General features: G+C 40.4%; 1 protein-coding gene across 1 annotated transcript in view; it reads left to right on the plus strand.

Moving 5' to 3' along the window:
- LOC126452537 (phosphatidylinositol-3-phosphatase SAC1-like) overlaps nt 1-26,456 on the plus strand; it is a 78,964-nt gene that overhangs the window by 9,175 nt on the left and 43,333 nt on the right. Inside the window, exons 3-8 of the mRNA XM_050091097.1 lie at nt 3,717-3,922; nt 4,124-4,255; nt 7,995-8,106; nt 10,434-10,621; nt 16,659-16,814; nt 25,480-25,559. Of these exons, the coding sequence (XP_049947054.1) occupies nt 3,717-3,922; nt 4,124-4,255; nt 7,995-8,106; nt 10,434-10,621; nt 16,659-16,814; nt 25,480-25,559 (874 nt within the window). The remainder of the gene's footprint in view (nt 1-3,716; nt 3,923-4,123; nt 4,256-7,994; nt 8,107-10,433; nt 10,622-16,658; nt 16,815-25,479; nt 25,560-26,456) is intronic.

The raw sequence follows: 26,456 nt of genomic DNA on the forward strand, positions 1-26,456 counted from the left end.
ATGGTGTCATCCCATTTGTTAAATTTGGCTATACGCTCATATACCTTCAGCCACTTGTGTGGATCTTGGCCATCATCACCAGAGAACCTGGAAGGATATCTCATGTGGTGACACACAGTTGCTGTCATCATAACGTCCTCTTCTTCTTCTTCTTCTTCTGTCTCCAATAGATTGTGATCTGTTGAATATGGCTCGAACTCTGGTTTCTTGCCACGTACATGGCGGCTCTATCGTGGCCTGATGGGAGCAACTGTGTCATCGATAATGTGTGCTATCACAAGTTCCAATACCCAGCGCCTCCACCAGAATAATGTAACGTAGAAGAAGGTGTAGTTAGATGAGTAACGAACACTAACTTCACTTAACGAAGGTTTATTCAGCACTTCCACATACAAGAATTCGGAGCCAACTGCCTCCGGCCAGAACACATACAGTATATATGCAGCTACAGAACATTCCAGTACAATGATTCTTGAGATTTGTGGCTACTTCTAGAATGTACTCAAACAGAATATAGAAATTAAAATTGTGCAGTCCAGGAGAGTTTTGAACTCACGACCCACCATGCAGCAGTTTAGTATCATAACCACTACACCATGGTGCTACTCAGCTTCTTTTGCAACAATGTATTCTCTCCTGTTATCAGACCTGATGACCTTAATCTTCTTTCCTGTCCACCTTTCGACCATATTACAATATTCCTGAAAAATGGTGCAGCACATGAAACTTCATGATGCACATCAACTTTCTGAATTTGCTCTTTGGTTTTTGGCATGATTCAAAGTTGATAACATGTGGCAGGGCAATATTCTTTGGAGTGACGAGGCACATTTCACACTCCAGGGTGCAGTGAATACACAAAACTGCCAAATTTGGGGTACTGTTAAATTGCATGTTGTGCTCAAGGAGCGATTATACTCACTGTGTGTGACTGTGCGATATGAATTCACAAGCACCTTCATTTTTTGTCTGTTCGTCTTTGGCATCTGCACATTATCAGGACCCTCCTTGTATAGCATGTAATTCCTATGTTGTACAGCATGTGATTCTATGTTGGACCAAGTTAGCTGTGTGGAAACTGCTGTTTTCATGAAGGGGGGGGGGGGACGGCGGCAACACCTTTTGTTGCCCTTTCATGGGGTAATGTAATCTTCCACGAGTGTTTTATCTCCAGAATTTTTCTAGTTACATGGTCTGCATGATTACCTGATCCAAATGCATGCGACTTTTGGCTCTGAGAATATCTGAAAGAACCCGTTTACCAGGAACATGTTCAGTCTCTAACTGATCTGAAGGCCAGTATACACGAACACATTGCTCAGATTCCACCACAGTTGCTCAGGAAACTGTTGATTATGTCATTTTATGGATGCAGCGTCTTGTCGACGTCTCTGGCACTCATGCTGAACCAATTGTGAATGTGGTGGTTAAGAATAAACTCAAAATTATGCCTTTCTCACTTGTTTGAGCTTTTCTGCCCACGTCGCATTCCTAATCTATTACATGTGGAAACATTTCTGTACGCCTTCCTTGCATTCACACTGCCAGATTTGCACCTGGTGGCTAAAACTATAACTAATTTTTATTCCTGCATAAATCATTTTCTCGTTATTGCATTAGAAAATCTGCCCAGTTTCCTGCCATACAGTAATTATAGCCCACATTGTACCTCTGTGAGTAGCTGCGCTTTAATTGTAACCACCCGGTATTATTAGTTCTATTCTTTGCTACTTGCATTTCAGTTCTGTAGTTTTTTGCTCTAAATCTGTGTTTCATAATGAGATAACCAAGTTTAGTAATGGTGCCTCTTAGTACATTCAAATAAGTCTACCATTTAATTTAGAATTTATGATTATGCCAAAGAGGAGATTAAAATTTTACCTTGAATGTGAAAATTGAGTACAAGTTCTAAGGTATAGATGCAGAAGTGAGCTGATCCGTAAGTAGTGACAAAGTTAATCTAAGAGGCCAATTATAGACTAAAAATCTTGGTCTTCTTCAAGGATGAGGCCTTTCCATCTGCTGTAAAATTCAGACCGCATGTTGTGCTGATCCTTCCATTTGGTCTTCAGACAACAACCTCTGCAAAAGCCTCTAGGCTGTTATTTATATCCTGTCTCTTCATTCGTGTGTACTATCTGTTGGAAGACACTATTGATTTGCTGCACTGGAAACATGACTAAACCTTTTATTCTTATTATTATTATCATCATCATCATCGCTAGAAGCTTGTGTGTGTGTGTGTGTGTGTGTGAGAGAGAGAGAGAGAGAGAGAGAGAGAGAGAGAGATTGATTGATTCTTAATCTTATGGTTCTTATGTGTGACTTGTAGTTCATGTAATACCACCACCACCACCAATAACAACAACAACACACACACACACACACACACACACACACACACACACACACACACTGAAGGGCCAAAGAGACTGGTACACCTACCTAATATCATGTAGGACCCCCACGAGTGCGCAGAAGTGCCGCAATACAATGTGGCATGGACTCAGCTAATGTCTGAAGTAGTGCTGGAGGGAATTGGCATTATGAAACCTGCAGGGCTGTCCATAAATCTGTAAGAGTATGAGGGGGTGGAGATCTCTTCTGAACATCACCTTGCAAGGCATCCCAGATATGTTCAATAATGTTCATGCCTGGGCACTTTGGTGGCCAACGGAAGTGTTTAAACTCAGAAGACTGTTCCTGGAGCCACTCTGTATCAATTCTAGATATGTGGGGTGTTGCACTGTCTTGCTGGAATTGCTCAAGTCCATCTAAATGCTCAATGGACATGAATGGATCCAGGCGATCAGACAGGATGCTTATGTATGTGTCACTGACAGTCAAATCTAGACTTATCAGGGGGTCCCATGTCACTCCAACTGCACATGCCCCACACCATCACAGAGCCTTCACCAGCTGGAATAGTCCTCTGCTGACACACAGGGTCCATGGATTCATGAGGTTGACTCCATACCTGCACATGTCCATCCGCTCAATACAATTTGATAGGAGAATCATCTGACCAGGCAACATGTTTCCAGCCATCAACAGTCCAATGCTGGTGTTTATGGGCTCAGGTGAAGTGTAAAGCTTCATGTAGTGCAGTCATGAAGTGGGCATTTGGCTCCGAAAGCCCATATCGATGATGTTTCATTGAGTGGTTCGCACACTGACACTTGTTGATGGCCTAACATTGAAATCTGCAGCAATTTGCAGAAGGGTTGCACTTGTCATGTTGAACAATTCACTTTAGCTTTGTCCCATTCTTGCATGATATTTTTCTGGCCGTATTGACGTCGGAAATTTGATGTTTTACCGGATTCCTGATATTCACGATACACTCGTGAAAGGGTTGTTTGGGAAAATCCCCACCTCATCACTACCTCGAAGATGCTGTGTCCCATCACTCATGCATGGACTATAACACCACATTAAAGCTCATTTAAATCTTGCTAACCTGCCATTGTACCAGCAGTAACCAATCTAACAACTGCACCAGACACTTGTCATCTTATATAGACGTTGCTGATCACAGTGCTGTATTCTGCCCATGTACTTATCTCTGTATTGGAATATGCATTCCTATACCAGTTTCTTTTGGTGCTTCAGTATATATATATAGTAGGTGTAATTTTATGATGAATTATTATTATTTAAGATTATTTCCTTTGCAATAGGACAATCCAAAACAAACAAATCTGTATTTTTTCCAGGAAAACATGTTCAGATCCCGCAATCATCTAGTAGCAAACCAATTTGTGGTATCGTTGGTATAATCCGTCTAATAGCAGGTCCTTACCTGATTGTAGTGACACGGAAATGGAAAGTTGGTACTATCAATAACCAAGACATATGGCGTATTGATGAATGTGAAGTCATTCCATTTTCACGCACTCTTCTGCATTTGACTGAAAAACAGGTAAACAGACAAAATTCACACTTATTATAAAACTCTTTAAATAGAGTTGAATATTTTTTCTTTAATAACACTAGAAAAAATGATTAATAAGTTACAGTATTTGGTTGCTTTTTTCCAGATTTCACCATGTTTAGTCTTTTATTTGGCTTGTATGTTGGTGTTTTCTACTGGAGTGTTTAGTGATGTGGCAAATTGTTTCAGACAGCAGAGAATCAGCAATATGTCTCGATGGTGGATCATGTTCTCAAAACACCACATCTGTACTTCTCATACTCATACGACCTTACACACACACTCCAAAGGTTACACAACACAACACCAGAATTTCTTCAGGTAAGTTTTAATAATATGCGTACATATCTTTAAAAATGGCAAAATGAACTGAAACATCAGGTTTCACCATCTACTTCAGTACCACATTTATGTAATTCAGTAATTAAGATTAATAATGTGAAACTTTTTTTTTTCTAGTTAAGATAGGATTTACTTCCTACAACGTACATTTTATGTAATCAACATATTGTAGTATTGACAGTCTTCCTGCCATGGTTGGGGCAGGGAAGGGTAATGACATGCTACACTGTATACCCTTCACCACACACTGTACAGTTTCATGCAGATTGAGCTAGTACAGTATACTCAATTGGACTACTTTATCCCCTGTAAATTCTGCTAGAGTTCCTGACTTTGCTGTCAACTGATCCTAGTTCTCAGTGAAATTGAAAAATTATCCATTATGTATTCTTTAAGTATTATATTACGTATTTTCTTGCATATTTTTGTATTCTTCCCTTCAGATTTGTAAATGAGAGAAACATCTGTCACTTCCCTTAAAAGTATCAAGAAAAGTTGTGTTAATAAAAGTGAAACTGCTGCAAATATACTGAGTTTCCATATATAATTTTGGGTACTTTTTCCTAGACTTTCATTTCAACATTAATTCGAGCGTGATATGATTCATTTTACAAAATTATGTATATCTTGGTTGCTCCTATTTGTTATTGTCCCAACTGTGAGTTTGTTGTTTGTTTAGCTTTAGACCTAGGTGGATATGTGAGAACTGGTTTAAATTTCTGCAGGATTGTGCTTTGTATACTTGGGGATCTTAATAGTGTTTCTCTCATTGTCTATCCATATGATATTTCTTCTCATCCCATCTAGTAGTCTCCCTTGACCTGGGATTCTGGGTGACATTTCCGAAGTCTATTTCCTAAACCTCACCAGCCCTTTTGCTTCACTCCTCTTTCTTCTCTTTCAACCCTTCTGCCAGGAGGAGGAGCCACTGGCTCTGAAAGCTTGCAGATTTAAATATCCCTGTCTATGTGTTCTACTGCCACTGCTTGGTGAGTAGATTTTTTTATCTGTGTAATTACATCACATGGTATGATGTCTTATTTAGAGGTGGTGTGGGAATTAACCTTCTATTTACATTTGTTTATAACTTCATAAATAAGAAACCAATTTTCATGAAACAAAATCATTTTGTTCCATACAAGTTGTTGTGCATTGCTAAAATTCCACTCAAACATTACCATTACCAATCAGTTTCTGCAAGTGATGTCTGCAACCGACTTTTGCAGAAAATACGGATGAATGTCTCCCAGAACTTAATGAATTCACTCCTCCAGTTCATTAAGAGCGTTTGGTGTTATGCGATAAACTTCTTCATCCACCTCCAGAAGCGAAGACGACACAGTATTTTAGGTCAGGACCCCTTGCTGGCTCTTCAAGGCAGCCCCTATATCCTAACCAGCATCCAGGAAAATGAGTGTGGAGCCACATGTGGATAGGCTTTGCAAAGTGAGATGGTGTCCCATCTTGCATACAGATTAGGTAATTTTAATTGGGCCATTGGATACAATACTATGAACATGGACTTCAAGCAGGTACCATGCAATGTTTATTGTCCAGAATGAAATATCAATCCATAACTTCTGTGGATATCATAACATGCCACACTGTGATGTTTGGGCGATTTTTGCCTTTTTCTAACAACCATTTCTGGATCCTCTGTTGGCCAGTACTAACAGTTGTGCTATTTGACAAACCCCCAACAGCTTTACTTGACGACAGGATGTTATCGAATATATTGGACAAGTCTCCATGCGAAGCAAGCACCATCTCCCTATATTCCAGCCAATGAACACAGTCTTCTTGCAATACTTTCTGGAAGTGGTATGGTTTCCATGGACACAAATTGAACTCATTCTTCAAAACAGTTGAAACTGTATGTCAGGTTAAACTGTGGTTATGTAATGCCTGTATTTGTGATTTCTGAGGAGTTGAGTGTACATTTCCTGAAGCATTTGTAAGTTTTCCTCCATCCTGGGTGTTAAGGGTGACTGCACCTCCTCAAATCTGATACAGAGGCTGTATCCATTAGCTTCCATTGTCAATTCTTTACAGGCGTTGCATCTAACAAGGCCTGAGGTCCTTTAACACTTCACTGCCATTTGTATACTTGTACTATGGACTGCCTTTGTTGATACTGATGTGCCAACTGAGCCCATTTCCACAGTGTTAGATGTTGTCATGCTTTCTGCCACTGATAGCTGCAGTGACATAGATGGGCAGTTATGTAATAAATTCTGTCATTCTAAGCAAAAAAAAAATTTTGTTCCATGAAAACTGGTGAGGTATTAATAAAGCTATAAACAATTTTCAGTGTGGAGTTAATTCCCACCCATTTTGTCATTTTAAACACACACCATTGTAATATATTCTTTTTCAATTTTCACACTGTATTTGTATTGTAGTGTGGTATTTTGAAGTGGGGGTCACATTTTGAATATATATGAGCATTAGTTAATGTGATCTTCTGCTGGTAAGTATCCGTCCTCTGAAAAACCACATAACTGCATGCCCATGAAAGTCATTATTATCAGCAAAGTGAAGACATAAAGTTCAGAAATGTACCTGAATCATAGTATTATTGTTAACGTGATGTGTTTCAGTAACCAGTTCAGATGCATGCATGTATAATTCCTTAAACAATGCCATGAGTGATTTCCTTTTCCAGTAATCTCCATTACAAGCTTGTATACCATTTCCAACTTTGGCAACATAGACAAGACATTAAACTGTGTTCTGCGCAGCTCCTATCCTCTGCTACATACAGCTTTTTCAGTTTTCCTCATCATTGATAATCTTATTGTTACATCAACCCTTTACTTCACCAAGCCAGCTCTGTGCATCTCGTGGTCTAGTGCCTAGCATTGCTACCTCTGGATCACGGGGTTCTGGGTTCGATTCCTGACTGGGTTTGGGATTTTCTCCACCTGGGGACTAGGTGTTTGTGTTGTCCTCATCATTTCATCGTCATTCATGGAAGTGGTGAGATTGGACTGAGTAAATATTGGGAATTTGTATGGGCGCCGATAACCGCATAGTTGAACACCCCACAAACCAGACATCATCATCATCATCATCACCACAATCATCCATGTTTTTCTCTCATTAATAGTCGCTATGTCTCACATAAATCTCCTACTTCCCACTTCATCTGCTACTCACACTTTTTCAGCTACTTTGTAGAAGAGAATATGTGTGTGTGTGTGTGTGTGTGTGTGTGTGGGTGTGTGTGTGTGTGTGTGTGTGTGTGTGTGTGTGTGTGTGTGTGTGAGAGGGGGAGGGGGGTCGGGGGGGGGGGGGAGAATGGGAGGTATAGTCTCAGCACTTCAAACCACACTTGGGCTGATGTTAAAAAAATGCTCACTTTGGTAAACAAGTTCATGTGCTTACTTCCTCAGCATCCATAATAGAAATTTTAAACATAGCTGCACAACAGCAACGGTTCCACGTAGTAAAATTATAAACAGCCGACCAGTTGCAATGGATAAAGAATTCTTTACCTAGGTTTCAACAAATTTAAATTTGTCTTCTTCAGAAGGTGGCAATTTTACATTGGTATGGACTGATGTATCATCGCCGTTTTTACAAATGTCTGCATAGATCCATTTGTCAAAATTAAAATATAGCCCTAAAAATAGGGTCTGTCACGTAAATATAAATTAGTACATGGATGTTGCAGAGCTCTAAGGCTTTGTTAATTATGTTGTTAATTATGTTGCAGATGCCACTTCATGAGCGTGCTGATCCTAGGTTTGTCTGGAACAGCAACCTTTTACGAGAAATGGCAACACGTCAAGAACTACATCGCTTTTGCTTGCCAATAGTTCATGGCTGTATCCTTTGACAGAAGTTATTTGATCCGCAGCACCTTGCGTAATTATACCTATGCAGTTCAAAACCTGCAATTTTAGTGCAGATGCATTTAGTCTCAGGAAATGAGGAAATTCCTACCTACAATTCTTCACATGCCTCCCAAAGAGGTACTGCATTACACACCCAGACTACAAAATATTCTGATCCATCCTTATGCCATACCAAATCTCAACCATTACCATGTAGGTGAGATCCCTACAGAGTTCCCAGATGCAAGTCATGTCCTTTGCCCTGACATAGCACATCAGATTTCAGTCCTGTCACAGGCCTATCCTACCTCATCAGAGGCAGTTTTCATAACAACTCTGTTGTAATTTCTGCACATCCTTTCATGAGCATGACCAACAAACAGTTGTCCACCTGAATGAAAGATCTGGCTAAGAGTATAGTTGGCCACCCCAGTGGCAAAACATATTTCTGTGGCTGCTTCACAACCTGTGCCATTTGACTTTATCCCCCTATCATACCAGCTTCACTGAATGGCATTGATGAGAATCATCCTTACAACACTTGTTTCCATCTCACAAGCCTGCTGGCCTAATCTCTGCTAGCACCTGTCCCACACCCACCTCTACCCCTGTCCCCATCTCTCTCTCTCTCTCTCTCTCTCTCTCTCTCTCTCTCTCTCTCTCTCTCACACACACACACACACACACACACACACACACACACACACACACACACACATTCTTTGTTCTAACTCCCTCTCTGTACTACTACCACCACCACCACCCCCTCCTCTCTCTCTCTCTCTCTCTCTCTCTCTCTCTTCCTGCCCAGAGCAAACCTACTAGTGCCATATTCTTACCCCATATTCTTGCTGCTTTTCTCTCCCAGCCATCAGCTATCTTCCTTCAACCTTCTCCTCTCATTTCCCGCTACCTTTCGACCTTTGTCCATTCCACTGGATAGAACCCCCATCCCAAGTCTGGCTGTAGTGTCAGTATAACACAGTTGCATGGTGTGCATCATAGTCAGTCTTATTTAGGTGCTGTCAACCACATAATGATCCAGCTATACGGTGAGCTGTTACCTTTGACCTCTTCCATTATTTAAATCTCAAATAAATTTAAGTGTCTTGGTTTATAATATAATACATATTACTACTTGCATAACTTGTATGTCTTTTGATGATTCAGTGTCACGTGTTGGAGACTTCTTTTGATAGTTTCTATAGTATATGATTCATGTAGTGTAATGAAAATATAAAAGGCTCATCATCACTGACTTTCTTATCATTTATCTTTCAGAGGAAAATGATGAATACTTTGGTATTCATTGACAAAATTATCATAGTTGAAAAATAGGAATTGGAAAAAAATGTTGTCTTTGGAGTAACAATGGCAAAGACGTCTGAAGCCTGTATTAAAAAGAAAGAAAATCTGTCTGGTCACTCCTGGTGCTACATTTTTGCTGATGGAGATATTCATCCATTTAATGAACCATTAGTGGTCCAATTTTGTCATCTTAATTGATTATTCTGTCACTGATAGATAGAACAACTTTGTACTCATAAATGAAGAGCACGCAAATAGTGGTTCTGCTCTAAAAAAATCACACATCTGTGCCTTTCATTTATTAATAGTATGTACTGGACATAATTATTAACACTGTCATTTTCACTTATTTTCCTATAGAAAGAAGAATGTATGTGGGGGCAGGAGCGGGGGCCAGCCAGTGATCTCGGTTGACCTCTCTAGAAGCCAAACTTTTATCTTCATAAGAATGAATGTTTAGCCGTCTGGCTACCTGTTTCTCACTATTTGTCTGCCTCCAACTTGCCATTGGCTCTACACTGACAGCATTCACCAAGTTTTTCTCACCCAGCTAGCTTCTCTCATACACGTGACACGTATCGCTGTTTTGTTTTTTGATACTGAGTTCTCTGTTATGCATTGATTGAATAAGCGTATTCCTATGGCACTTATTTGCATATGGTTGTTTTTGTGGATCTCTACTGTAGTAACAATGTACTCAATTTGTCAACTGCTTTATATTTTCCAAAGTACTCACTGGTTTGTGATTTTTCTGTAACTTATGTAACCAGGGTAATATTTTTAATGTGTCTTCAGATGACTCATTGGCAAGTTAGGAGGGATTTTCATGTTTGTTGGGTTGTATCCTGTTTTATTATAGTGGAGCAGGATCATCTTAGAAAGTGATGTCTGCACTTCCTCATTAGCATTCTGAACTGTATTTAACACAAATTGAAACAGCTGATCCAAGAAAAATAACTATAAAGTAAAATTGTAGCCTTCAAAGTTGTACTTCCTTTACCTTTTGTCAGTCATTTCCGTCAACCATTGTTCTCTGAATGGCAAACCATTTCTGTGGACCTTAGTGTCTCGCCGCAGTTGCTATCGTGCGGGGACACGGCTCTTCACACGTGGAGTTGATTTCCAGGGCAGTGTTGCAAATTTTGTTGAGACAGAGCAGATAATTGAATATGGAGGTGACCGTAGTTCCTTTGTACAGGTATGTGAAAGTATTTATCTTTTATAGTGTATGAAAGTACTGACTGTGATATGTGGTGTCAAGTTATTTAGATGCTAATGTATGTACGCATATTACCGAAAGATGAACATGGGTGAGTATTTTGCATTTACACATAAGTTTATTTTTATTTATTTATTTATTTATTTCATGTTCCACAGACCAAGGCACCAAGTAAATTGCAAGGATATGAAATGTGTCAAATGTACATATTTCAGATATAACTTACATAAGTACGAGGCGTGTTTTTTAAGTAAGGTCCATTTTGAACATAAGTACACAACGAAAGGTTACTTCAAAAAAGTAAATTTATTTTCAGAAAGTACATACTTCACCCTATTTTTCTACATAGCTGCCAAGTTTGTTGAAACACGTATCATACCTCTGAACCAATTTTAAAATACCCTCTTCATAAAAACTTGCCACCTGCTCCGATAACCAAGAGTTCACTGCTGTTTTTGCGTCGTCATTGTAACGGTTGCCACTGAGGTGTTGTTTGAGGTGGAGGAACAGATGGTAATCGCTCGGCGCTTGCGCTCTGGACTGCAGGGTGGGTGGTCTCAAACTTCCCAGCCAAAACTGTCCAATAAATCGCGGGTCTGACCTGCAGTGTGAGGTCTTGCATTGTCATGGAGAAGGACAATTCCCTTTGTCAGCACTCCGCATCTTTTGTTTTGAATCACTCTGCTTAGCTTTCTTAGTGTTTGGCAGTATGCTTCTGCATTGATAGTGGTTCTTTGTTGCGTGAAGTCAACCAACAAAACACCATGCCTATCCCAAAACACCGACACCATGATTTTGTACTGGGACAGAGTCTGTTTGGACTTCACCTTTACAGGCTAGTGTGTGTGTGTGTGTGTGTGTGTGTGCATGCACGTGCATGCGCATGCATGCGCGTGCGTGTCTCCATTTCATGCTCTGTTGCTTCAGTTCGGGTGTGATATGCGAAATCCATGTTTTGTCTCCAGTTATGACCTGACTCAAGAAGCTGTCACTTTCTTCGTGATAACAAGTCAAGAACTTCATCACACACTCAAATCTTTGGTTTTTGTGGTCCTCTGTTAGGAGTTTCGGGACCCAACAGGAGCACTTTTCCTAAACTTTAGGTGTTCAGAAACAATGTTGTAAAGCACTGATCTTGACACGTCAGGAAATTCCTTTGAGTGACCTGTTATTGTGAAGCGCCTGTTCTCACGAACTCTCACTTCAACTGAAGCCACCAAATCGTCTGTAATCAAAGAAGGGCGACCGGAGTGGTCCTCATCATGGACGTTGTCATGGCCATCTTTGAATTCTCGTACCCATTTACGCACTTTGCTTTCACTCATAACAGTATCACCATACAGTTTGCAAATCTGTCTATGAATTTCTGCAGTAGACAGGTTCCTTGCTGACAAAAACTGTATCACTGAGCGAATCTCACACGTGGCAGGCGAGTTGATAGTCTTAAACATTTTGAAAGCACAGAACAGAACTGTACAGGTTAGCTACAGAGCTGAAACTGAGCACAGTTGTTCCCGAGGCATGCCGGTACATGACGCATGTGCTCGTTGCAATATGCACGCGAACTACTAGTGTTTACAACAAAACGGACCTTACGTAAAAAACACGCCTAGTACTATAAAGGTTACAATGTAAATAAGGTGTCAAATGAGGATCATATATCCAGTTAATAAAATATTGTGGTGCACTGATGCAGGATCGGATACAGGCTAATTTACATAAATACAGTAAAAGATACAATGTAGATAAAATATCAACTAAAGAACCTATATCCAATTAACAGAATATTGAGTTACACTTAGAAAGATCTGTAATATACAGAGGAAGCAGAAGTAAGCTAAATAGTATAATGAGTACATACTTGAATACAGAAAACCAAATTATTATGAATCTATAATAGTGAGATTAAAAGTATTTTTAAAACAATTGTGAATTTAGTGGTGGTTATTAATTTTCTTTCATCAATTCACTGGCCATATAACAAGATTTCTCTCTCTTTCAGGAGTTGGTTGAATTTTGTTAACTGTTTATGCAGACATTTGATATACGGTGGGAGTGCATTAATTAGGTTAATGCTGGAGTAATACGCTCCTTTTTGCTCCAGATTTAGATTTTTGAATTCAGTGTGTAGACTATTTTTGGTTCTTGTGTTGTAGTCATGATACTCACTGTTTTTATTTAGAGAGAAGTTTTTATACAAAGTTCAACAAGAAAAAAATATGCTGTGAGGAAGGGGGGAGGGGGGGGGGGGGGTAAGGATCCCCATCTTTCGAAACAAGTTCCTATGTCCACAATGGACACCACTCATTATTCTGATGACTTTTTTTGAGCAGTGAAAATTTTTTGCAGAGGCTGGTTCCCCCAGAATATAGTATAAGACATTTTTGAATGAAAGTAAGCAAAGTAGGAAGCCTTAACAGTATCCAATTAAGCCAAAGAAGCAATAATTCGCAGCATATATATTTCTGAGCTAAGTCTTTTATAAAGATGAAGGATGTGGGTACATCAGTTACATTTGCTGTCTATGTATTCACCCAGAAATTTTGTATCCTCAACTTGTTGTGTTGATCTCTACACTGTGTGTTAATTTCTTAAAGATATCTTTGTGGCGTGTGGAACAACATATAATGGATTTTATCTGTGTTGAGTGAGAGACTATTTGCAGAAAACCAATTTAAAACTTCAGACAAAACTAATTTAAAACTTCAGAGAAAACTTTGTGTGTAGTTTGTTCAAGACTGTTGTCAGACAGTTCATCGACGAGAATTGATATATCATATGCAAAAAGAGTAAAATTACTCATTGTATTGGAGCAAATAGGGAGAACATAAATGAAAAAAAAAAAATAGTAGCGAACCTAAAATCAGGCCTTCTGGCTCACCACAACCTAAGGTACCCCACCCCAATGAGGAAGGTTCTCTGGAAGTGCCATTCAGCATTACCATCTGATTTTGGTCCTTTAGGTAGGACTGAATCCACAATCCACACAAACTAACGCTATCACGTTGACCATAATATTCTGCCTTTTTAAAAAGAATTTTGTGGTTTACACAATTGAAGGCTTTCGAGAGATTACAAAGGATACGTACTAGAGACATTTATTTGTTATTGTTAAAGGAAAATATAGTTTGTACATTTCAAAAACCAGCACAAAACCCATATTGACTATAGTTGAGTATATTGTGGGAGTTGAGATGGTTGATGATCAATCTGTGCACAAGTTTTTCGAGAATTTTTGAAAAGATAGTTAAAAGGGAAATTGGATGATAGTGACACTGTTTTTGTCACCTTTTTTAAAGAGCGGTATCACTACAGCCAGTTTTAGTCTCCCAGGGACAATTCCTTCTTGCAATGATGCATTATCCATTGAATATGTTGCATAAGATTGAACTTCTAGATTTTTAACAATATTTCAATATTTTATTAGAAATATTGTCCACACCAACAGACATTTTATTTTATAATGACTTGATTATACTTTCAGTATCATTTAATTTAAGCAGAGGTAAGGATATCTGTGGGGTTCTGTTGCAGATACCTTTCTGTAAAAGAGCCATTGCTCCATCCATAGATCCTTTGCAGCCTGCCTTGTCTGCTATTGACAGAAAATGTTTTTTTTTCAATATTTCTGCAACTATTTCAGGTTTCTTTATAATATTGTCACCTTGTTTAATGTCTGTCTGTATCCTGTTCCCTGTTTTTCTGCCAGTTTATGTCTCTGTCGCATTTCAAATTGTTTTTATTTTGTTTTCTGATGTCACAATTTCAGTTTTTATGCATGTACTCTTAGATTTATTTATAACCCTCTTTAGACTGCTGCAGTAGAGTCTGTAGTGTTGCTGTTTCTTTTGGGTCATTACTAGTTTTGAGAGAACTATAACGCATCCTTTTTGATCTGCAGGTTGTTTTTATTCCTGCAGTGAGCCACATGTTCATGTCAGTGGCTACATGGTTGTTTCTAATTATTTTTTTCTAGGAAAGCTAGCTTCAAAGTGAGACATAAATTCATTTAAAAATGTATTATACTTTTATTCTCATCTGTTTTACTGAAAACTGGACTCCAGTCTATCTCCTGGAGGCTGCATTTGAAATTTGTAAGGGATCGTAAAAGATTTCCAAGAATGGTCAGACATGTTGCACAGATTGATGTTGGTGTCTGTAAGCAGTTGACCATCATGGTCAGAAAGGTCATTAACAATAGGACATGTATTGGTATTGTTAAGTCCTGACTCATCTACAAATATATTGTCAATCAGAGTTTGGTTATTGGTAATCCTAGTTGGAAAATCTCCTACTGTCATCAGGTTAAAAGACTCTACTAGGTGTTATAAATCTTCTTTACTGTTGCTCTCATTTAGAAAATTATTAAAATTGCCTTCAGTTATTGAAGTCTTGAACTTTGAACACAGCTGGTTTAAGAGAGACAAGCTGCTACAGGAACACATTCATGTTCCCTGTAGAGGCTCTGTAAAGTGCTAACGCAACTGGCAGGTCATGTGTAGTAGGCCCCATTTCTACTCCAAATATTTCAATATCTTGTTCTATACAGTGACACTTTAAATCTATTGCTCTGTAAGATATGTTATTTTTTACCTTAATTACACCACCACCTTTTTCCAATGTAGATCTGGATTAACATGTTGCTATACAGTAACCACTCAACTGCAACATTTCAACATCTCTTGTATGATATTCACTAAAACATAATATATTAGCATCTTTTTCCTTGCACATCCTCTTGGAGAAAAGAAATATCATTTGCTTTACTTGGTGAAAAACTGTCTTTTTATTATTATTATTATTATTATTATTATTATTGAAGCTGCATACTTTCACCTAAAGAAGCATCTGAGGGAATTGAAATAACTGTTTCTTCTGCCTTGCTCATGTTACTTTTGTCACTGTTGTCAGCAGGACATATAGGAAGCTGTTTTATTCCTTGAAAGTTGATCTTCAATTATTTCACTGATGTGATCACACTCAAATAGTTTCCCTTCATATATCAAGTGCCTTCCATGTTTGGTGTACATGTTTCAATGCACCTTACTTATGTCTAGTACTTCGCATTCATCATATTCTGAACACAGTTTCTTTATTGTAATGTTTGTCTTCTGGACTCCATTGTTTACACATGAGCTGTAAAGCAAATCATACTTTTAGCTACATAGTTCGATCCCATTATGCAAACGATAAATTGATGCAGGTGTGAAAGGTAGTTTCTTCTGATTTGCTTTCTAGAAACATACAGTTGAGAAAATTGTACAGCAGTTATAAGCACATTTGCTGATTGGTATTCTAAAACCTACAAACTAACCATAGATGTGATGGTGGATTGAGCAACTGACCGCAGCACGTCCTTTCGTCAGTATTTCCATATGAAGTCCAATGTTTTCAAAAGTTTGTATGCCCTCGCTACTCCCACTACGGTCAGAATGATGCATTTCCTAAGTGTGATAACTCAACAATTTTTTTTGTTCTTGAGAATGGGGCTGTAATTGTGTAACACAAGGGACACCATACAGAAAATAAACATTTAGGTGACTCAATGTGTTGTTTTGCCTTTGGCTGTGTTCTTTCCCATGATAAATATCAGATCTATCTTTAACTGTAGAAATTTGAAAGAACTGTGCCGACTCCACCTTAAACATTTTTTTAAATTGGATGTAATGGGTTTATGCTAAATATAGCACAGTGTGTCACAAGCATTATTTTTTGCTTTAGGAAATACTTTTGGATTAAAAGTAGTGTATGTACTTTTCAATTGAAGGAAATAACTCATTGCAGAAATGTTGATTTGTTGCTAGACACATACAAACGTGCGTGCCTGTCGACAACTCGATGTTTCTGCTTTTCAGTGAGTGGTCTCCTTTAATCCACAAGTATTTAAACACTATTATTACTATTGTTATTATTATTATTATTATTAACGCTGAACTAATCTGGAGTGTTACGTGGTGATATACCATCAGTTTTCCAAAAATCTGTACTGAGAGACAATGTTGTTACGTTTTTGCAGATAAGGGGGAGCATTCCCCTCTTCTGGACTCAGTTACCAAACTTAAAATATAAACCAAGGCCTCGACTTGTGCCCACTGAGAACCATGCAGAAGCCTTTGCGCGCCATATCGAGACTCAGGTGTTCAATTATGGTCGTATTGTCCTTGTCAATCTGGTTAGTATTCTTGTGCTTCACTCAATTAAGAGTAATTTATCACTGAGTGCTGTAGTTAGTCAAGGGTATTCAACCACTATAACTTTTGTGTATGATATGAAGTAATTTAATGTACAGCATGTGTAGGTTACTATTTTAACCACATATTTTTTCAGCACACCAAAAAAAAAAAAAAAAAAAAAAAAAAAAAAAAAAAAAAAAAATCATTTGTGTTATACTTGCAGTTCTCTGTGCATATTTTAATTTGTAATATGTGAAAAGTCTTCAGAGAATAATAACACAAGAATCAGAAACTGCTGAGATGTCGATACTTAAATGCTAATTAGAACCTTTCTGTCTGTAATAGTCTGGGGGATTAAAATTGTTTATTAGGCTACAGTCGCAACATTGCTCTCTGAAAGTTTTATGTGATCCTATCAATAGATAAAGCAGTCATCCTGCAAACTCTTATTGCATATTCCACCTGAGTCTTCCAGCATTGAATATTATAAAATCTGATCATCTTAAAGATAGTAACTTCATTCTATTAACAATATAACTGGAGATCCCCTTTCATTACTCACTTTTCTCTAGTGTAACCCTCCCTGTATTACTAGTACAAGCCATAAGAATAAAATAACAAGCTTAATGTAGAATTACATTTCTAATTACAGTGCACTCAGAATCTGGTATTTTTTTACATACGTAAGTCCATTTTGATCCACCTAATCCTTACTACCGCACCAACTCCCACCATCCATTTATAATTGTTACTCACTCCCAAAAAGGACATAAAACAGAACACACACAAAATTAATGCATGATATTACAAAATTGCTGTGAAATGCCATTACTGGTTGAAATGAAAGTATTTCCTTCATCAAATTCATCATTTTACAAACAAAAGTGTTCATCCACAAGCATTCTACCAAAACATTTTAATCACATTGTAGCATTCTGTTTCCTCTGCTGCTCAAAATGATTTTAAAAAGACTGTAGCAGCTGCTGGTGGCACTGACCAGTATGTTGAAATACATTCAATCCATAGACCTTATTTAACATCCTCAAATCAGTTTATTGTTAAAAATTGTAGTTATTGAAGCATAAAGGAACAGTTTGCTGTAGTTGCTTCTCACTCCCAGATATTGTCATCATCTTGAGACTGTGGAGAGGAGAGTGAGTATACTGTGGGTGATGTAGGAACCACGGGGACAGGGGTGGATGTTAATGTGGGGTAGAGACTAGAGAAAACTGAGGCCAGAAAGATTGTGGGAACGAAAAGTGTGCAAAGACTGCTTTCACAGGTGACCTTGCCTCCAGTAGGATGGGTGGGACAAGATATGCAAGTAACAGGACTGGAATAGTGTGTATGGGGTAGGGCTTGCACCTGAGTCTTCCACGGGAGTGTGACACATATCGCAGAGTGTGTGGGGACATACCCTTGTGGAAAAGATGGGTTCAAGTCCTGTTCTATCCACTCATGTAGCACATACTATATCTGTTCTGTCACTAACATATCCTACCCTATTAGATGCAGAACCACCTGTGAAAGCAGTCAGTGTGATTCTACATAGAGTATGTGAAAGAAGTTTCCCTCTTCTAGCAACAGTGTTCCATAGGTCTTTGGACGAGCGAAGTGTTCCTGATAATTGGAGAAAAGCACAGATCGTTTCCATTTTCTAGAATGGTTGTAGAACAGATACATAAAACTGTAGGCCTGTATCTCTGAGGTCGGACGGTTGCAGACTTTTGGAACATGTTTTATGCTTGCGTATTATGACATTTCTGGAGACCAAATATCTCCTCAGTAGGAATCAACATGGGTTCAGGAAATGATCATCGTATGAAACCCAGCTCGCTCTGTATATGAGACACAGGAGGCCAGACACATGCAGTGTTCCTTGACTTATAAAAGGTATTTGATACAATTCCACATTGCCGCCTAACAAACAAAATACGAGTGTACAGAATATCACACTAACTGTGAAATTGGATTAGAGAGTTTGTCCCAAACAGGATACAGCATGTCATTCTTGTTGTGTCCTGCGGTCAGCAGCAAAGAACTAATGATCAAGTTTGAACACACTTCATTCAACTAAAATGCCATCTTGGCGTGCACTAATTGCCAAACTCAAGAACAACAAGAAACACAATAATTCTTGTGGTGGCCAAAGCCAAGATAAATGTTACAAGACAATGAAAAGAAATAATAGCAACCAAAGTAGAATGCTACACAATTCCAAAGTGGCATTACGCCCAGCAAGATACAAATTTCTACAGAGTGTCCACTGGGCCAGAGCCTGCATAGGTATCAGCCGGAGCTGTCCTAGCTGTAGGTACACACTGCTGGTCTGACTTAGCAGGCATGCTTATAACACCAGTTCTGTGGAGTCCTACACTTAATCACATTATTTCCAATTGGTGGATCTCTATCACATGGCTTTTCACAAAGTAATGCTGTGTTTATGCAGAAAGTTTGTTGATGTTTACATTCACTGGCAATGTTTTGATATGAGCTCTTGAAGTGAGGTCAGCAGCCCACCATGCTTGTCTGTAGTGCGGGCCGCCTAACTAGTAAGGAGCCGCTACGACATTTCTCCCCCTGGAAAAAGAGGGCACAGCACCACAAATGTCCATAGAAGAGGGGGCGTTGTGGTCGATGTCCATTGGTTCGTGGACGTCATGGTCTATGTCCATAGGTTCATGACCATCAGGGACTGTAGGCGGTGACACAGCAGGGGCAGCTGGTGACAGAGGCAGTGGCTGAGATAGAGGCGGAATCAGAGTTTCCATCACAGGGCGGCCATTGACAGGCACTGGCAGCTCCCCAGGGGTGTCTTGCTTCACCATACGGGGGCAGAGCTGGTTGAGGTGCGGCGAGTGGTGGAGCCATTGACCCACTGGAGAGATGCCATCACCTGGCTGCAGAGATTGGTGATGATGGCAAGTGCCCAGCGCATCTGTGGATGTGAAAAGATATGCAGGAGGAGGGCACCAGAGTGCTGGCGGGAGGGTAATAAGTCTCAGGAACAAGGATAGATAAGGGAGAGCAGAATGCTCCACTGTGAAGTATCTCCACTGGACTCTTACCAGCATACATGGCGGTGTAGTATGTAACCAAAAAAGCAGCATGACCTCCTCCAGCGGGTGATGGCTCAGTAGTTTGAGTTGAGTCTTGAATGTCTGCACAAAATGGTCTGCCTGGCCGTTTGACGCAGGTTGAAACTGGGACTGTGTGGATGAGGGAAATCCCATTGGCAGCACAAAGTTGCTTAAACGTGGTCAAAATAAACTGGGGACCATAATCTGTAACGATTGTTTTGGGGAGTCCCTCGACAGCAAAGAGATACCAGAGAATTTTGATAGTTTCAGCAGAAGTGGTGTTCATCATGCAGAAGACGTAAGGGTATCCCGACCCGGACTCAATCAGGATGAACCATTGGGATCCATGAAGTGGAGACGTTCCCATGGAGCAGCTGCATCTGGCTATGAAAAATACTGGCACGGGGATGCTGCCTGATGTGTCTGGCACATGGTGCAGGCTGACACGAGGGAGGCAATGTCTTTATCCAATCCACACCAATAAAGGTGTCAGTGGGCCAGCTGTTTGGTGAAGACGGTTTCCCAATGGCCAGCATGGAGGAGGTCGAGGACGTGGCAACACAATGCGTGCAGTATCACCACGTGGGGAACATCCGAATCACTATGCAAAAGGATGACCCGCACTGCAGAAAAAGATACTGTGCTGATGATCCCAAAAAATGCTGGACTTCTGCATCGTGGACGCTATGACGGCTGTTCAGCCAACCTGCAGTGATTTGGCGGCAGATGTCTGATCATGAGTGGTGACTCGCTGGACTGCATTGCCATCTAATGGAAGTGCATCTAGAGCTGCATCCACATTCGGTTTCACATAAAAAAAAAAAAAAACCAAGGAGGAAGTGTCAAACTCATGGTCCACTTTGGCAGGCAGTCTGGAAAGGAAATCAGTGTTTGCATGCCTTCCAGAGGTGCGATAGACAATATCAAAGTCGAACGGCGCCAGGAAGAGTGCCCAACACTGGCGTTGGCGCACTGTCTGGATGGGCACTGCGGCATCCTTGTGAAACAAAGAAACCAAAGGTTTGTGGTCAGTCTGCAGAGTGAAATGATGACGATAAATGAAATCGTAGAATTTTGTTAGGGCAGAAACCAACGACAAAGCTTCCTTTTCAATTTGACTGTATTTGGTTTGAGCATCGGTCAGTTTTTAGAATTCGAAGGCCACTGGCCTCTCGACGCCGTTTACCAGTTGTGAGAGGACTGCACCCAGGCCCTAGTCCAATGCAGTGATGAGGGGCAGGAAAAGGTCGGAAGCGGCCAGACACGGAGGTCAGGGGAGAGCCGACTTGAGACTTGTAAAAGCCTGCTCACGTGCCGCATCCCAAACCCAATGCACACCTTCGTGCAACAAACTGGTCAAGAGTGCCAAAATCTCGGTGGCTTGGGGTATAAAACGCTGATAATAGTTAATTTGACCTAGGACGGATTGCAGTTGCTTCATGTAGGTGGGAGGAGGCAAGTTTTGAACACCTCAACATACTCCTTAGAGGCGTGTAGACAGCGGGCATCAATCTTGAACCCAAGATAACTGACCTCGCGTGCAGAAAAGTCATTCTTTTCTTTCCGGCAGCACAGGTTAGCCTCGGAATAAGCTGAAACAGCCTGTCCAGCTTGTCCACGAAGTCCACCGTGGACGAGCCACTGACAATGACATTGTCCAGATAATTTGCCACACCTGGCACCTGTGTTGTGAGATGTTCGAATTTACATTGGAAAATGGCGAGGGCACTGGCTGTGCCAAATTGTTGGCGGTTTTACCGGAAAAGGCCACACGGGGATTTGATGACTAGGATCTGCTGTGAATCCACATCTAACAGCAGCTGCAAATATCATCGCGCAAATCAATTTTGGCGAAAATGGTTGATCCCACAAGATGTGTGAGTATGTCATCCACCAATGGGACAGGATAGGCATCAATGATGGAATGAGAATTTACTGTGACCTTAAAATTGCCAGAGGTGCTTAAAGCGCCATTCGGCTTCTCGACTAACATGATAGGCATTGCGTAATGACTGTGCACGGCAGGAGAAAGGATGCCTTTGTCTTGTAAGTGTTGAAGCTCCACTTGGAACCTGTCTTGGAGAGCAAAGGAGACTGGGCGAGCCTTAAAAAAATGAGGGATAGCAGAGGGAAGAAGTTGAACATGTGCAGTGAAACCCTTCACCCTTGGGGTGGAGGATGAGAACAACATTTTGTATTTGCTCAGCAACGGGGCGAGGAGGGTATCGAAACCGCCTGTACCTCATCCTGCACTGACAAACTGAGACAACCAAAAATGTCCAAACCCAGATGGTTAGTACCACCAGGGGAGCCGACCACCAAAAACTGAGTGGTGAAGGAATGACCGTTGCAGGAGATTTGCGTTAAAAACGCCATCGACTGATGTATGGTGATTGCTGAAAATACGCAATTCGCAAGTGTACGGAGACAAAGCTGGCGAGAACAAGCATTAGTATGTGGCACCATCCACAATAGAAATGGAAGATGCCATACCAATTTGGAAAACCACAGGAATATGCACGACTTCCAAGGTAAGGAGGAAACGGACTCCCGACTGGTGAAACGGACTCCCGACTGGTGAATGATGGAGAATACTTCTCTGTCAATGGAATGTCTTCCAGGTCCTACAGTGACAATTTGTGACAAGCCTGTGCGTCTGCAGGAAGTGTAACATCCAAGCGATGTTTCTGCGAAGCCTGACACACAAAGGCAATATGGCCCGTTCGGCTGCAAGCCATGCACCTCGCTTGCTGGTGGGGCACTCCAACTGTCATTGAGTCCATAAACAGTCCGGACATGATGGAAAATGAGCAAAAGACTTTCTGTCACAAAATGTATCGACGGACTGATGAGACTCATGCTCAGCGCCAGGCAACTGGTGAGCTACGAAAACAGCAGCATCAAGATGCGGCGGTTGTAGCCGGTGAGACTGTTCAAATGCATGAATGATTGGCTGACAGGTGTCGAGGGACAAGTCCTGTAACTTCAAAATATCAGCCAGAAGACCTTCGTCCGGTGCGTGAAACACCACCATATCGTAAATCAATGAAGAGGTATAAGACTGCTTGCAGGCATCGTCGGTGCACCGGAATTTGCAATCGCAGGAAAGACCCTGGAGCATCGTAATCCATTCCCAATATGTCTGACCTGGGGACTCGACAAGAAAGGACAGTCTGACGGGTGGAGGTAACGTGTATTTGTGCGTCAAAGTACTGGAAAAGGCAGTCCTTAATATGGGTAAACGAGAGATCTTGAGGTGACTGCTAAGGGTTCAGTTGTTGAATTTGTGGACCAACTGTTGCTAGAAAAAAAGCCCAACCCCGATTTTTTGCTGTGGATCCCATGTGCTAGTAAATGTTTATGCAGAAAGTTTCTTGATGTTTACATTCACTGGCGACATTTTGATATGAACTCTTGAAGGGAGGTCGGCAGCCCACCTTGCTTGTCTGTTGTGTGTGCCCTCTTACTGATAAGGGGCCACTACGCCAATTCTCAATGGCGAGACTATCACTAGAAGTAGTTGCTTCCATAAAATATCTAGGCGTATGCATACAGAGTGCGATTGCAGGCTCAGGCAACTGAAATCACACTGCGAGCAACTGTACCAGTGCATGATGAGAGTAGTGATTTGGTGGGGGTAAGGAGCAGCCTGGGGCAGAGAGGGGGAGGCAGGCAGTGAAATGCTGCAGGCTAGACGGTGGGCAGGGGAGCGGTGCGGGGGGGGGGGGGGGGGGGGGGTTGAAGGATAGGAGAGAAATAAAAAGACTGGGTGTGATGGTGGACTGACAGCTGTGTAGTGCTGGAGTGGGAACAGGGAAAGGGCTGGATGGGTGAGGACAGTCACTCTTGGAGGTTGAGGTCAGGAGGGTTACAGGAATGTAGGATATATTGCAGGGAAAGTTCCCACCTGCGCAATTCAGAAAAGCTGGTGTTGGCGGGTAGGAACCATATGGCATAGGCTGTGTAGCAGTCATTGAAATGAAGGGTGTGCCATATGGAGCCTGTGCCATACGAATCCTTCCCACTAACACCAGCTTTTCTGAATTGCACAGGTGGGAACTTTCCCTGCAATACATCCTATGTTCCCATAACCCTCCTGCCCTCAACCTCACCCATCCAGCCCCCTCCGTGTTCCCACTTCAGCACTACACAGTTGTCAGTCCACCATCACATCCAGTCTTTTTATTTCTTTCCTTTCTCATTACTTCCCCTCCCCCCCTCTCCCCACCTCTCCTCAGCCTTCTGGCCAATCTGCAGCACTTCACTGTCTACCACACCTACCATACTGACCCCCTCCCTGCCCCAGCCTCCTCCTTACCCCCACACAGTTGCCTCTCCCATCGTGCACTGGTGCTGCCGCTCGCAGTGTGTATCCCATTCCATCCTGGATTTTACATCAAAACAAACTGTTTTAGGCAAGGGCTTGTACTGGTAAGTTATTGTGGCCATTTGGCAAGGATTCTTACCCAGTGATAGCTGACTGACAGTTGGAAGTTTTGAAGTTGTGTGTATGGTGATGTAGCCAAAGAGGGCGGTGTTATTTTGTGGTAGTTTTGTATTAGACTAGGAAGCTGATACTCAGGTCAAGGGAATGTTGGATGAAGAAAGAGACTTAACCAGATGTATTAAAATCTGAATAAACCACATTGTTTCCATGGAACAATTTCATTTTGTTGTGACAGTATCTTTGAACCATTTTATTGAATCCATTTTTTGTTGGTGCTTCTGGGCTAGAACTGTCTGCAGATTCACCATTCCTAGGGAACATTCAAGTGTCATAATTTTAACTCCTTTTGGGGAGGCTCTTTCCAATGTTCTGCAAAGGTTTCCAAAACTCTGATCAATGGGGCTGGTGCTTCAAGAACCACATAGTATGGAATGCAATCTGTGTGAATACAAACCTAAAACTATGCAGTATCCATCACACAGAAATAAACAACATTGAGATCATTTCCCTAAAGCCCAGCAACAATATAGTCATAACTCCTTATTTCTAACTTTGTCTAACAGTTCAAGTTGCAGTAAAGTTGAGAATCATTGAAGTTACAGAAACACATCTAGTGGAGCATAGGAAGGAGAAATGAAATATTCATCACAATATTACAAAGAAGACAGAATATAAACTTTGAAAGTAAGGTATTTTTGTCTAATTGTTCATATTATTTTGTCCATCTCATATTCCCTAGATTTGTCCCACATTTCTGAAGCTTCCTGTTTGTACTGAGATCTGTGAGATACTATGTGAGCATGGGTGATGATATGAATGAGTGGCTGAATAAATTTATATTTGAAGGGAATATAATTTTGCTGTAAGATAAATTGATTGTTAATTGCAGATAGGGAAGTAAAAGCACGGCATAACAATGGCAGACAATTCTCTCTAGAACACTCATGAAAATATAGGAAGGAAATGCTGTGCTCAAATTGTAGAAGGTAGTTCTGGATCCATATTAATGTAATGCATACGTATAAAATGAGAGGTGTTGCTGGCGATAATCAGGAAAACCCTAGTATTACATTTTTGTCTTCAAAACAGTTAATTATGATGAGCAAATAGTACAGTTAGTACGTCTCAATGTTTTAGATCGACCATAGAGGAGCAGAGGATGTTTTGGAGAAAGCATTTCGTGAACATGTCACAAGACTTGGAAATTCAAATGTTAGGTAAGCATTTATCCAATTTGTTTCTCTTAGACTATGTTAATATCTGTTGATAATGTTTATGTATAATAATCACAAAAATTTCATTTCATTAGGCACACTTATTTTTCTGATGATTTCATATTTTCCTTGAGAGTATATGAAGAAGTGGTATATGAATGAATAGTATTCAGCAGAAAAACATGAATAGGTAGCCAGTAAGTGTGTCAGCAAAAGAAAATACTAATTTTCAACTTGTGGTTTCATCTTCATTAACCCTGCTGTTCTTTTCAGATCTATATGACCCAAAATGGTTATAAATTTTGTTTCTTATTATTTAAACGTCAAAATAACTTGATGAAATTTGGTGACTTTGTCTGAAAATCCAAGGGCAGCATGTGGTAAAAAAAATTTTAAATATTTTAAGTCATCTGGTCTTAAACCTTAAGGGTTACGTACATAGTCTTCAGGTCAATGTGACCCAACATTTATATCATTAGAGTCTAAGATCACATACTTTCTGGTTGTCTCATATTTTATAGTAGTAATGACTTTTATTGTTTGTACTTACTCTCAGTATTCAACAGGTCAACAAAGTCGCTGCATTTACAACAATGAACTTATCATTATGACTTGTCAACTGTTCGAATTACATTGTTTCTGCTCAGTTTGTGTTCTCTATCGTTTGTGATCAGTCTGGATGCTGAGTTGAAAGAATTAGTAAATAGCTCAATAGATGAAGGATCACTTTCTGAGTTTGAAGATCATGTCAGTAATGCACCTGAAAGTGAGTGTTCAGATAACATTGACAACAGTCCACAGACTGTGCAAAGTAGTGTACAAACTTTGTTTCTAAGAACAGGGACATAGAATGGTAGTTGCAACCACCATCACAACACACCCGCCTAACTGCTTGAAAAG

This window comes from Schistocerca serialis, unplaced genomic scaffold, assembly GCF_023864345.2.
Source record: "Schistocerca serialis cubense isolate TAMUIC-IGC-003099 unplaced genomic scaffold, iqSchSeri2.2 HiC_scaffold_897, whole genome shotgun sequence".
Lineage (NCBI taxonomy): Eukaryota > Metazoa > Arthropoda > Insecta > Orthoptera > Acrididae > Schistocerca > Schistocerca serialis.